Raw genomic sequence first — 14092 nt, 5'->3', positions numbered from 1 at the left:
AAGGCTTATATATCTGCTTTCTAAGGAATTATTAAATTCAAATTGTCATTAAAAGCAATACATTTTTAAGATTAATGGTTTTAAATTGTCATCTTTCATTCAGATTCTATGCTACAATGTACAAGTATCTCCTAGGGTGGAGAAATAGCTCAGTAGATAAAACATTTTAGTACAAAATGAAGGAATTGAGTTCATATGCCTCACTCTCATGTAATTGCTAGAGCAATATGGTAGTCTATCTGTAAGCCCAATATTAGTGATGCTGAAACAGAGTCTCAGACAAATATGGGTACTGAGATTGACTGAGCTGTCAATGTTGACTTAAAGCAAGAAAGTCATGATCAATAAATATATAAGACGTTGTGAAGACAAAGAACAAAAGACAGGACTCACACAAAGAAATGGACTTATACACACAAAAATACACATCACACACACTTAAGGTCGAAACCAATAAGTCCCTTTTAATTTGTTATTGTGTTCATTTTTAGAGAAACTCTCTCTACATAGATCTGGCAGGCTGTGATGTCCCACACTTCTCCCTCAGTCTTCTTGTAGCTAGGATTACAGGCTTGTTACCCACATATGCTTCAGTGTCTTGTCATTTCATCTTAAATATTTAAATAGTGGGAAAAAACTATTTAATAATCCATGTAGTAGAAGTTAAATATATAACTGGATTTTAATCTGGTTCATGTTGACGAAAGAAAATTAGAAAGTTAGCCAATGAGTGGTGAGATGTCTCTAAAACTTAAGGATTTTGTTAGATGTAGAAGGAATCATCTTGAATTTTAAGATTCTGAGCTTTTCTTCACAGGGAATTCAGATATTCCTGAATTTCTATCTGTTGACATTTAATAAAGTCAGAGGTTTTGTTGTTGTTGTTTTTGTGTTTTTATATAGAGAGCATTATGTAGGTTAGAACTTTTATTTCTTTCAATGTAAGTAAATCACTGTGTGCTCTTCAGGTACAATATGATTATGCAGATAAACAAGTTTTCCAAGTATATGAAATTGAAAGAAAAAAGCAAGAGAAAATGTCCTAACAAGTCCTATGAATTTATTATATGTTTTTGAATGTCATGTTTAGGTATTCTTTAACTGCATTTTAAAAGGCTTCATAAAATATTTGCGAGTTTCCTGAAAAGCCAGAAAATCAGAAACTGTAAAACTTGTTTAGCTATCCACCTTTACATAGAACAGCTGGATTAGAACTTCAATGACTATGAATTTGTCTTTATTACATCTTCCAATCTGCCTTCTGTTTTACTATGTAATGGCAAATAAAATATTGATGCACATCTCACTAATTGCAGGATTGCTTAATTACTTTCTATTTAAAATTGCAATGTTTTCATTGAATTAATTTTTATTCAATAGTTTTCATTTGAGGACCATGCGCTGTCCTGATATATTAGGTTCGGTAAAGTTAGACTATCCTTTCACTACCCCCAGCAACACTTCAAAAAAGATTCCCATTTTTCTAAAAACAGGAAATCTTTCAAAGAAATAGTTAGGTCAATGTCTCATAATTATTTAATGTTACATGCTTATTACATTGCACAGTAGGTAAAAGAACAATTAGGCGTTAGTTAATAATAACAAAAATAAATTATCATAGTTTCTTCCAAGAATATTTTACTAATTGTTGGATGACCAACTGGTAAAACAGTAAACTATCTATAGTCTATAAAGGAAGAAAGATAAACATAAGCATTCATATTTGCCCATGAGTCTGGGTATATCTGTGTTCAATATACTAATATGGAATCTATATACCATAAAATATGTGTATAGCACAGAGTACTTCATATTATTATGGAAGACCAGGTGGACTTTTCTCAGAAAACTAGGAGCAAGTGGTTTAGAAGATGTATCATATTAGCTACAAATTCACATCTAGTCAGTCATGCTAGAAAAGCTCATTGTCAGAACAGTGTCTAGAATATGCAAAGGGCCTTGGCCAGGCAAAACTTAAGGATGAAAAGGGAAATAAGACAGAAAAGGTCCAAAGCAAACTCTCACTATTAAGAGTGCACACTATTAAGCCTGCACATAGTTACAAATGTCTTTCTTCATCGTTTTAGTTGAACATAGAAATGGAATTCTGACTTTGCAGGAGATCTATTGAATCTCTTGCTTCTGTTTTTCAGTTATAGATTACTTTTGTTTTGCTTGAATATCCTTTTCTGCAAACAATTTAAAGAAAAGAAAGAAATAAACTAAAACCTTAGTGAAGCTCATGTTGGTTCCCTGAAGACAAGGTTGATGATTACATACCCATACCACTGCTCCTACCCCATAACTTTGTTAGTCATTTAGGCAAATAACTGGGCTTGCTGTGGTTGAACTCCCAGCAGCCGAGAATCAAATGTATTCTGGTTTTAGCTACTTATTGTAACTAAACAGAGTGCTAGGGTCAAAGAGACCAGAAACCCTGGTAGTTTTCCAGAGCCCTTTTGGTGTACTAGTTAGAAAATGGCTCCTACATGCGGGTGAGCAAGCAGGAGCAAAACTCCTTTGTCCCTTCAGGCTCTCCGTACATTTAAGACCACCACTTCCTACTTAGCCATCTCCTTAGAGGACCAACACAAGATGCCGCTTGCGTCAGTTGGTGTCAGGTCAGTAGTATAAGGAGATAGCTTGGATTTGAGCAGAAAACCATAGGTGGCTGTGCTTTCTACCGCAAAGCCATTTTAGCCTCAGAAAGATGGTTTCAGAATGCAGCCTGTTTTTGAAGGGTGTGATGCTCGGAAGTACCGCCTTTGCCTTGATCACGGTGTTTGGACACCTTAGGCCAGGTCGCAGAAACAGGATGCATAACCACGAACATCACCACCTGCAAGCTCCTAACAAAGAAGTTTTAAAAATGTCAGAAGCCGAACGCGTGGAACTTAGTAACAGCATCCGGGTTTACTGTATCATTCTTGTCACACATCAAAATGTGAGTTTGTGGGCTGCAGTGAAGGAGACTTGGGCCAAACACTGTGATAAAGCCGAGTTCTTCAGTTCTGAACATGTTGGAGTGTTCGAGTCAGTCACCGTGAATGAAACTGACACCTGGTTGATGATCAAACAAGCTTCCATATATGCCTCTAATAAATACAAAGACCAATATAACTGGTTCTTTCTTGCATATCCCACCACATTTGCTGTTATCGAAAACTTAAAGTATTTTTTGTTAAGAAAAGATCCATCACAACCTTTTTATCTAGGTCACACTGAACGTTTCAGAAGCCTTGAATATGTGAGTGTGGAGGGAGGAGTTGTCTTAAGTATAGAATCAATGAAAAGATTCAACAGACTTTTCACTGTCAGTTCAAGTGAGTGTCCGGAAGAGGAAACAGGGATTTGGGGGATGGCTGAAGATCTGTCGCTAGCACACTGCCTGGGTTATGAGGGAGTGTTGGCAGAAAATGCTGAAGACGAGGAAGGAAAAAATTTATTTAATACCAAAACTATTGGGATGTTTATTAAAGAGGCAATTACTGACTACCCGAACGATATCATAGAAGGATGTTGTTCTGACATGGCCATCACTTTCAGTGGACTGACTCCTGATGAGATGCAAGTGATGATGTACGGGGTGTACCGTCTTAGGGCATTTGGACATATTTTCAATGATGCTTTGGTTTTTTTACCTCCAAATGGTTCTGACAATGACTGAAAAATAGTTAGAGCCTGTATTTGATAACTACAGAAGCCCTAGTAGCTGCAAAAAATAATATACCCAACACAGGAGAGTGCCTCTTTCTTGGTCTAATCATATTGTGTTATTACACACTGAAGTTCAATTTATATCCTTAGATAATGTGTTATTTTCCCTTAAAGTACTTGTAAAATTTTTACATGTTGTAGATAAAAGCTTTATTAATAGCAAGAGTTCAAATAAAGGTTGCATTTATATGGTGATATTTTGTTCGTGATCTAACAAATCTTTCCTGAAGATCAGAGACACAGAGAAGCCAGGCACTAGTTCTTACCTCTGCCTCAAACTGAAAGGGCAATCCTGGCTCTAAAAATCTGCCGAGCTAAGCCACTACTAGTTAGACACAGAGGATAGTGTGTGACACAGCCTTTAATCCCAGCACTCGAAAGCAGAGGCAGATAGATCTCTGTGCAAGGCCATCCTGTTCTACACTAGACTGATACAGATTTAAGAGAGACAGATCTCACACCTTTGATTGCAGTACTTGGGATCACATGCCTTTAATTCCAACACTAGAGAGATGGAGACAGGACTGATAGGGTGGGATGGAAAGAGGAATATAAGGCAGGAGGAGACAGGAACCCAGAGCATTCGGTCTTACATTTCCTAGAGACAGGATCAGACTTTCGGTTCGAATAGAGTTAACTAGTTGCTGGCTGCTCTCTTTCTTTGATCCTTCAACTTTCTCCTGCTAATATTCGACTCCAAGTTTTTAATATTAAGACCAATTAGAATTCAGGAAACACATTTATAAACTTATTTATGTGATGCTTATTAAAGTATAAACATTAAATACATGGGAAACTATTATGTATTCAACTTTAACGTTTTATGTCTTTAGTTACCAACCATGTAAATACAGTTTTAACTGTGAATTTATGACTAACAAAATACTTTTAAAAAAATCTTCACTAAACTGATCAGTGGTGGTGCATGTAATTAATCAGAGCTCTTGGGAGGAAAGGTGGGAGTATTTCTGTGAGTTTGAGGCCACCATGGTCTACATAGTGAGTAGTGAGTTCCAAGACAGCCAGGACTATACAATACAGTGAAACTCTGAAACTCTGTGTGTGTGTGTGTGTAAGAGAGAGAGAGAGAGAGAGAGAGAGAGAGAGAGAGAGAGAGAGAGAGAGGAGAGAGGAAAAGTAAAGGACATCTCACTGAGACCCTGACAGTATCCACTTAACAACATTCCAGTTATAAAAGGACATATTTGACGAAGCTACCTATAATTTATCTCTATTTTTTAAGTCATGATGCACCTCTCAGCCTTGTTCAAGTTCTGAAATTAGATGTTGACTATGGATCCTTACAAATAAACCCTAGAAAGAAAATCATGTTATACAGATTATATTCAAATTTTCACATCAATATGCATGGAAAATTTGTCAGAGACAATAAACTATGCAAGGATATCTCAGTTTTTAAAAGTCATTAAGCTACATATCAAAGTTCTATGATTTATAAGATACTATGCTAAAGCCCTTGACTGAAGCAATAATCTTAAATTGATATGTATTATTAATATGCCCCCTTAAATTTTATTTGATTTGTTATTTCATATGGTAATGTGAGGGAGAAAGAAAACCAATAACGTTAATAAATGAATTCCGGTTTAATTATTTACTTAAGAAATTCTGAATTATCTTTCAGTTAAAGCAAGGCTATGTTTTACAGTGTTAAACTATTTGAAACATGCTAACTTAAGAGCATATAAAGGGAGGTATATCAGGGTGTCCCATCCTTAGAATTCGTTTGGCACTAAAATCATTAAAAATTTAAAATAAATAAAAGTTCCAGAGAATTGGCAAAACATGAAAAGCTTACTTAGAAAACTTCATCTGTAAATGAAATACATAGATGTCACCCTTATATTTTATTAAGATTGTCCTCAAATTCCCACATGATTGGAAAGACACTAGGGAAAACACAGACCGAGAAAGCATGACTACAGTAAACTAAAATTGAATTCCTTTTTAAAAACATCCTAGAAGCTAGAAATTTCTTTTCATGTAAAAATTACATTATATCAGACATTATATAATCAGTCCTTATTATTCTATTTTGCAAGGAAGATTGGAAGGAGAGCGATAAAGTTCCATAGTGTCCTTCATGCTGCAATGCAATGTGGTGGAATTCTCCTGACAGTGGGCACAAATAGATTTTTGTTTTGGTGTTCCTGTTGACTTAATACTCCTATCTGTGCCACAGCCCATATTGCCCAGTGGTGGTTTTTTGTTTTTGTTTTCTTTTTTTTTAAAGTATTTATTTATTTATTATGTATACAATATTCTGTCTGCATATATGCCTGAAGGCCAGAAGAGGGCACCAGACCTCATTACAGATGGTTGTGAGCCACCATGTGGTTGCTGGGAATTGAACTCAGGACCTTTGGAAGAGCGGGCAATGCTCTTAATCTCTGAGCCATCTCTCCAGCCCCCCAGTGGTGTTTTTGTCTGTTTGTTAATATTCCTGTAACTCTCATATACATCTCTTCTTTTGTCAAATGCATAATTTTATTTTTGACACCTCAACTCCGGTCTCAGATATTCTGTAATGTTTTAGCATCCAGTAGTCATTAATCTTCTCATGAATTCCATTCTTTTATTAGATTTTCCACTTAACCAATAATTCACAAGTCATAAGCAAATTTGGAATCATAGAATGATAAGAAGAATGAGTTTTAAAATTCTCAGGGTGCAGATTGGTAGACTGGTAAATTTATCAGCCATCTGTCTAAACTGTCACCTTATCTAATATTTATATTTTTGAGATTATTTGTTATTTGGAAACTTCCTGAACATCTTATGTATTTTGATGGACATATTGTTAAGCCAGAATACAGTCAGTTATAACCTTCCCAAGAACAATGATTATGACCTATCTACTGTTCATTACAGGAAGTGTATATGTTATTGAAGAGACAAACCATAGAATTAAGTTACTAAACACAGTGGTCAAAATAGTTAAAGATGTATTTTTAGTAAGGTACCAAAGTTATTTCTTCAATTAATTCCTGTAAAATTAAATAAATATTAAAATATCCAAACCTCAGGTTGCAAAATTTTAGACAAGGGAATTTTCCAATTCTGTGTGTCATTGCATGATCAAGGGAAAAAGAAGATATGAAAATATAAACTTCAATAATTATCACAAGGCTGTATCATTTTTCCATTATCTTTGCTAGAAACATTCCATTTTTTGGAGATAGGAAAAGATGTAATACAGTGTAAAGTGAGAAAAAGCAGTACAAATAAATTATTTTTATTTTCAAGACTCTGAATAAGTACCCAAGAAAGAATAAACCAAATTTTTACTTTATGGTTGGTTTATATTTTTATATGCCGTGCACTTAAGGATTTTGATGATGTAAAATAGCATGTATCTATTACTAGTGTAAACTTTATTCTGATCCACTAATGCATTCTTTTCTGCTTACTCAAGAATGGTAATTCAAATCATATAGTTTTGGTTTGCAAGATTCACTAGCTTTCTGTTCTATTCATGCTTCTGCCTTGTTGAGTGGTTTAGTTTTACTACAGAATGTGAATGTATTCTATTGAATGCATATTTCACAATCCATGTATTCAATAACTCCCAATATTATAGAATTATTTTGGTAAGTAATAGAAACATTTGTCTTAAGGTATGTGTTTGAGAGTGTGCACGTGTACACCAGGTTAGTGTACAGTACTCTCCGTAGCTTCATAAGAATTAATTGTCTCCCATTGAGCCTACATCATTTTGCTTTCCCAAATATAAGTATGGGAGGTCTTGCAGCTTTACAGGCTCAGTGATATTTAATGTGATCTCTGCTTTTCAGTCATCCCAGAAAGTATATGTTGACATTCACTGTTAATTCACTTTTCTGTGTAGAATTTTGAATAATTTTTTAATATGTTTATTTTCAACTATATTATCTCTTTAATTAAGCACAAAGATTAGATATCAGTGATGGGTTGAATCATCACTCCTAAGAGTTCACATTCTAAAGTACTTTTCTCCAGTATCTCACTTTGAAACTTTATCTGAAAAAAAGGTCATTGTTAGATACTTGAGATTATTGATAAAAATGAACTGTTACTCCAAATTGGATGGTGTCTTCAGAAAAGGGGAAATTTAAACACAAGCAAGAATATTAGGATAAGCAAAGTGGAAGGTTGAAGCAGCCTAATGCTTCTAGAAGGCAAAGATTGAAGAATATTAATGTCAAGTCCATTAAACAGATTGTTTCAGAAGCCCCAGAACAAAGCAGATTTCCTAGGACTTGGATATGGATGTGAGACCGCGGAATTATCAATAACTGAATTTTCAGTTTTGAGTCACTGATATTATGAAATCTGTTCTGACAGCTTCTACAAATTTATAAACTTGTCAAAACTTAGTAGTTGCTTTCGAAAAAAGTGGACTTTCTGTTTTATTGCTAACTTTTATCAGTTGTTTGTAATTCAGAGATATGAGTCTTTGATCAGATATATATCTACCTGAGTGTTTTCTCCCAGGCTCTGGTCTGCTTTTAAATTAATCACTTAATGTGTAAACAAGAAAAAAATTACTTCAAAGAGCCCTAACTTATTGAGTTGGATATACCCTATGTTTGGTGACATATCTAAAATTCTTATCACCAAACACAAGGTTAATTAGTTTTGCACCCATCTTATTCAAGAACTTTTATAGTTTGGGCAATACGCTTAAGTCTGTGATATGAGTGTGTGTATGTGTGTGTGAGAAAATGCAGCTCCAAAATACAGCTGTGTTGTTTTCATTTTTCTTTTCATTCTTCACTCCCTTCCTTTCTTTCTGCTTCCCTTCCTTTCTTGTTTTTAATTTTTCCTTGTGAGTATCCAATCCAGTTGTTCCAAAATATTTTTTGAATTCTTTCTCCTTTGAAATAATTTTTCTTTATTGTAAAAGATAAATTATCATTATTCGGTAATCAGTTTCTAATTCCATATTTCTTCCTCTTAGCATTGTCACAATTTTTGGCTAATACTTTATTAATTCCAAAACTGTGACTTTACGCTGTTATTTCTGTGAATGTTCTTCAGTATTATGTTGAGTATTATATTCTCATTTTTCTTCTGATCATACATACTTTTGAACTATAGTCTGTAGATAGCCATGAGATAATTTGTGGCTGTTTTGATTAAAAATATTTCTGAATCTGCACAATTAATATTCTTTACTTAATTAACAGTCTTGTGGATTCACTAACTTCAGGATTTAAATTTTTAATTTTTAGTGAGATAGTCAGATCTAGTTAAGCTGAATGAGTCACTATCCTTCCAATCAATTTTTACTATAGAATAGAGAACATGCAGGAGAAATAAAATGAAGCTTTTTCCATTTATACATAAATATAATGTACTTTTAACACCCTTTAAGTACCTTTTGCTAGTCATCGATCACAGTTACAATTATATTTAATAAAAATGAAATATTCGATAATATCTAATCATAGGTTCACTTACCATATTACTCTCAAGACTAATCAGGTCTTTCCTTGAGTAATATTCTATCCTCACTATGCTGTTGTCCTTTTGTGTCTATTTTACATAATTATATATTAACATTTTTTCATCACTTATGTACATAGTTTCTTTATTAACTCTTTTATAACCTAACAAGAAGAGATGAAAATATCAGCTTTGGATTTCTTCATGCCTGAATACTTTTTTCCAACACTGATAAGGCACGAAAGAGTTTAATGAATATGCTCCAAATAATTTATACACAGAAATATGTAGGGATGATTTCTCGATTTCTGCATTTCAGTATACTGGATAAGTTTAATACTAATCTGAAATTTGTTTTACAGAATTAGAATTGAATATGATTTTGTTTATTACTCCCCCACCCCATCAGTTGAATGCTCAAAAGTGTGTTTTACTAATCTAGCCTTGCTTTTGCTTTTTTAAACTTTTTGTTCTTTATTTTTCATTCTTCAATTTTTATTTTGGGTTTATGTATATAAATATTATATAGTATGTGTGTTTAACATTCATTCCTGGTTTCCAGTCTGGTACTAGACATAGAGAAGGCTTTGCGATACCATGTGTGTGCTGTGAACTGAATCTGTATCTTTTGTAAGAACAGCAATTGTTCTGAACTGCTAACCAGTTCTTTAGTCTTCTCTTTTTATTTCATTTCTCATCCATTCTGTTCCTTTCATTTAAAAAAAAATATTAGTAAATATTTTCTTACTATTTCTGCAGTGATTTATTTTTTTATGTTTGCCTCAATTAATACTCTTTCACTGTAATGTAATACCACAGCAAAAGCAACTCAGGGAGAAAAAAATTATTCTGGCTCACAGTTCAGAAACATAGACCATCATCCTGAGGAAGTCTAGGCATCAGGGTCTTAAAAACGGCTGGCCAAAAGACTTGCACTATCAAGAAACGGGCACTGATGAATGTGGGCTTACTTTCAGTTCTCTTTCTCTAGCCATACAGTCAGGGCTCCCAAACCAGAAAAGGAACTACTCAATGCGGGGAAGGACTTCTTGAGTGAAATACCTTAATCACACTGATAACCTGATTGCCTGACAGGTATGCTAATCATCACAGTGACCTTCTGGAACTCTTGAACTTTTTACCAATCTTGGTTTCAAGGCTGTTGTTCTGTTGCATAGGAGATTTATTTAATCTTTATTGTATATATTCCATTGCATATTAACTTTGTGTGCCAGTTTTGTTTTGGACCAAAACCCCAAATCTCATATTCAAAAATATTACAATAGAAACATTTCTCTACAACAGTTCTTGATGTATAAAAGATAAAAATTTTTATGGTATTTAATGGAAGGAAAATCAGAAAGCAGACACCATGACACAAATCAGCACTCCTATCAGAAAGGGTGCTAACTCATGGTGACTGATAGTTTAAGGACAGCCTAGAAGGTAGAGACACATTCTCAAATAAACTCAAAGAAAAGAGGAGAGGAAGATGCCATGGAGGAGAAGTGAGGGTGGGAAATGGAATGTGGAGGGAGAAGAGGATGAAAGGTTGAACGTTTTCAAACTTTTAAGTTTTATTTTATTTTTTGATTTTATTAAATTATAAAAGTTTCCATTTCCGCTTCTCCTCCCAACACCCTCCCACTCCCCCCACTCCCTCTCCTACTCCCTCTCCATCCCTAAGAGCAGTCAGGGTTTCCTGCCCTGTGGGAAGTTCAAGTTCCTCCCCCCTCCCTCCAGGTCCAGGGAAGGTGAGAATCCAAACAGACTGGATCGCCAAAATCCAGTATATGCAGAGGAAGCAAGTCCCAGTGTCATTGTCAATGGCTTTTCAGAAAGGCTCTGGGCCAGCCACATTCAGAGAATCCGGCCACATTCAGAGAATATGGTTGGATCACCTGCTAGTTCAGTCCCAGTCCAACTGGCCTTGGTGAACTCTCATTAGATCAGTCCCCTTGTATCAGTGGGTGCTCGCATCCCTCGCAGTCCTGATTTCTTTTTTCATTTTCTTCATCCTTCTGCTCCTCATTTGGACCGTGTAGGGCTCAGTCCGGTGCTCCAATATGGGTCTCCGTCGGTATCGCCATCCAACGTCAGATGAAGGTTTCCTCTGCTCTTGCCTTCTTTGCTCACGTTCTCTTTCCTTCTGCCTCTCGTTTGGACCTAGGGAGCTAGGTCCAGTGTTCCAATGTGGGTCTCTGCCTCCATCTCCATCCATCGCCAGATAAGGGTTCTATGGTGATATGCAAAATATTCATCAGTATGGTTGTGGGCCAAGGCCGGTTCAGGCACCCTCTCCTCTGTCCAGAGAACAATCTGGGGATCTCTCCTTGGACCTGGGATCCTCTTTATAATCAAGTCTCTTGTAAACCCTAAAATGACTCCCTTAGTTGAGGTATATACTTCCCTGATCCCATATCCATCCTTCCTCCCTCCCCCCATCCCAGTCCCCCGATCTTTCCCCATTCCTCCCCTACTCCCTTCTCTCTAACCCTCTCCCCTTCCAACAACCCCCCCACCCACCATGCACCCGAGGTTACCTGGCACTCTTGTCTATTTCCAATCTCCAGGAGGATAGATACATGATTTTCATCAGGTTCACCTTCTTATTTAGCTTTTCTAGGATCACGAATAATAGGCTCAAAGACCTTTAATTATGATTAGAATCCACTTATGAGTGAATACATACCATATTCCTCTTTTTGGGTCTGGCTTACCTCCCTCAGTAAAGCGTTTTCTATGTCCATCCATTTGCATGCAAAATTCAAGATGTCATTGTTTCTTACCGCTGCGTAAAACTCTAATGTGTATATGTTCCACACCTTTTTTAACCATTATTCTATTGAGGGGCACCTAGGTTGTTTCCAGGTTCTGGCTATTACAAATAGTGATGCTATGAACATAGTTGAACAAATGCTTTTGTAGTATGTTAGGGCATCTCTTGGGTATATTCCCAAGAGTGGAATTGCTGGGTCCTGAGGGAGGTTGACTCCCAGTTTCCTGAGAAACCGCCACACTGATTTCCACAGTGGCTGCACAAGTTTGCATTCCCACCAACAATGGATGAGTGTTCCCCTCATTCCACATCCTCTCCAGCATAGGCTATCATTGGTGTTTTTGAGTTTGGCTATTCTGACAGGTGTAAGTTGATATCTCAAAGTGGTTTTGATTTGCATTTCCCTGATCGCTAAGGAGGTTGAGCACTACCTTAAGTGCTTTTTAGCCATTCGAAGTTCATCTGTTGTGAATTCTCTGTTCAGTTCAGTACCCCATTTTTTAATTGCGTTAATTAGAGTTTTAGTGTCTAGTTTCTTGAGTTCTTTGTATATTTTGGAGATCAGACCTTTGTCTGCTGAGGGGTTTGTGAAGATCTTCTCCCAGTCAGAAGGTAGCCTTTTTTGTCTTACTGACAGTGTCGTTTGCTTTACAGAAGCTTCTCAGTTTCAGTAGGTCCCATTTATTTATTGTTTCTCTTATTTTCTGCGCTCCTGGGGTTCTGCTTAGGAAGTGGTCTCCTGTGCCTATATCTTGTAGACTACTTCCCACTTTCTCTTCTATCAGGTTCAAAGTGGTCGGATTAATGTTGATGTCTTTAATCCATTTGGATCTTAGTTTTTTTGCATGGTGTTAGATATGGAGCTATTTTCATTCTTCTACAGGTTGACATCCAGTTATGCCAGCACCATTTGTTAAAGATGCTTTCCTTCTTCCATTGTATAGCTTTAGCTCCCTTGTCAAATATCAGGTGTTCATACGTTTGTGGGTTAATACTCGGGTCTTCTATTCGATTCCATAGGTCGACTTCTCTGCTGTTATGCCAATACCAAGCTGTTTTCAATACTGTTGCTCTGTAATAGAGTTTGAAGTCAGGGATGGTAATGCCTCCAGAAGTTCCTTTATTGTATAAGATTGTGTAAACAAGGTTGTATTTAATTTGTGTCCGTTGACCTTATATTTCCAACAAGCACCTGGGGAAATCAGCTGAAATCAGTTTTTCACACTTTGCATAGGAATCTCTGCATCTTTGCATCACATTTTCTGACTTCTTGGTTCAACCTTCTGGAAAACACTAGCACAGGATTAAAATTCTGGCAACTCCATCACTACTTTACAACAGTGATCACCATTTCTCTGATGTCCAATAAAACACTATTAATTTCTACCTGCTTTCTGTCAAAATGTACCTCACTCTCCATATTTTAAGCAATTTTCTGTAAATAATTATTTAAATATTCTCTTTCCTTTTTGAGTCATCAGCAGAATTGCTCTTAATGAGTCCTTCACAGCAATATTGATTTCTACCTAGAACATACCTTAAAAATTTTAACATCTCAACCCATTTTGAGCAATTCATATACTACTTAGGCATACTTACATAATTTTACCCATATATATGTATATAGAAAAGATGTGGTGGAATAAATATAAATATATTTCCCACAATTCTGGAGGTAGATATGCCAAAATGAAGGTGCCAACTGCTTTGATTCCTGGGTAATTGCTTTTCCTGTTTGTATTTGTTAAACATCATTGTGCAAACATATAAGACAGAGAAAAGAAGACAGCATTCTTTATTCATTCACTTTCAAGATACCAACTTCTATCTGGTCGTATCTATTCTTGTAATCTCATGTAAAATCACTTAATTTAGGAAATTTTCATCTAATAATACTATCACACGGGGGATTAGAGTTTCAACATATGGATAAGGTTGGAGGGAGAAATCATTTAGTCCATATTAGTATATTATTCCACAGACAATGAAAATTTTATCTGTTACTGTCTTGTGTTAATTACATTCATTTCTGTAAAAATAACAACTGGAAAAAGGAAGGAAGATTTTTTTCCCTCAGTGTTTCAATAATGTCTTTTGATCTATCAGAGGGCCCTAAGGATTGAGCATAAGAATACAGGGTACATAAGG

General features: G+C 35.7%; 1 protein-coding gene across 1 annotated transcript; it reads left to right on the top strand.

Annotated features, from left to right (window-relative positions):
- Positions 1-2579: 2579 nt before the first annotated feature.
- LOC125387563 (C1GALT1-specific chaperone 1-like) lies at positions 2580-3852 on the top strand. The gene has a single exon (XM_048415278.1). The coding sequence runs from the start codon at positions 2711-2713 to the stop codon at positions 3665-3667; it is 957 nt and encodes a 318-aa protein (XP_048271235.1). The 5' UTR covers positions 2580-2710; the 3' UTR covers positions 3668-3852.
- Positions 3853-14092: the final 10240 nt, after the last annotated feature.

Source organism: Myodes glareolus, chromosome 8, assembly GCF_982192425.1.
Source record: "Myodes glareolus chromosome 8, mMyoGla1.1, whole genome shotgun sequence".
In the NCBI taxonomy this organism is placed as follows: Eukaryota; Metazoa; Chordata; class Mammalia; order Rodentia; family Cricetidae; genus Myodes; species Myodes glareolus.
Note: the sequence above shows the minus strand (reverse complement) of the source record. Positions and strands in the feature narration are given on the sequence as shown.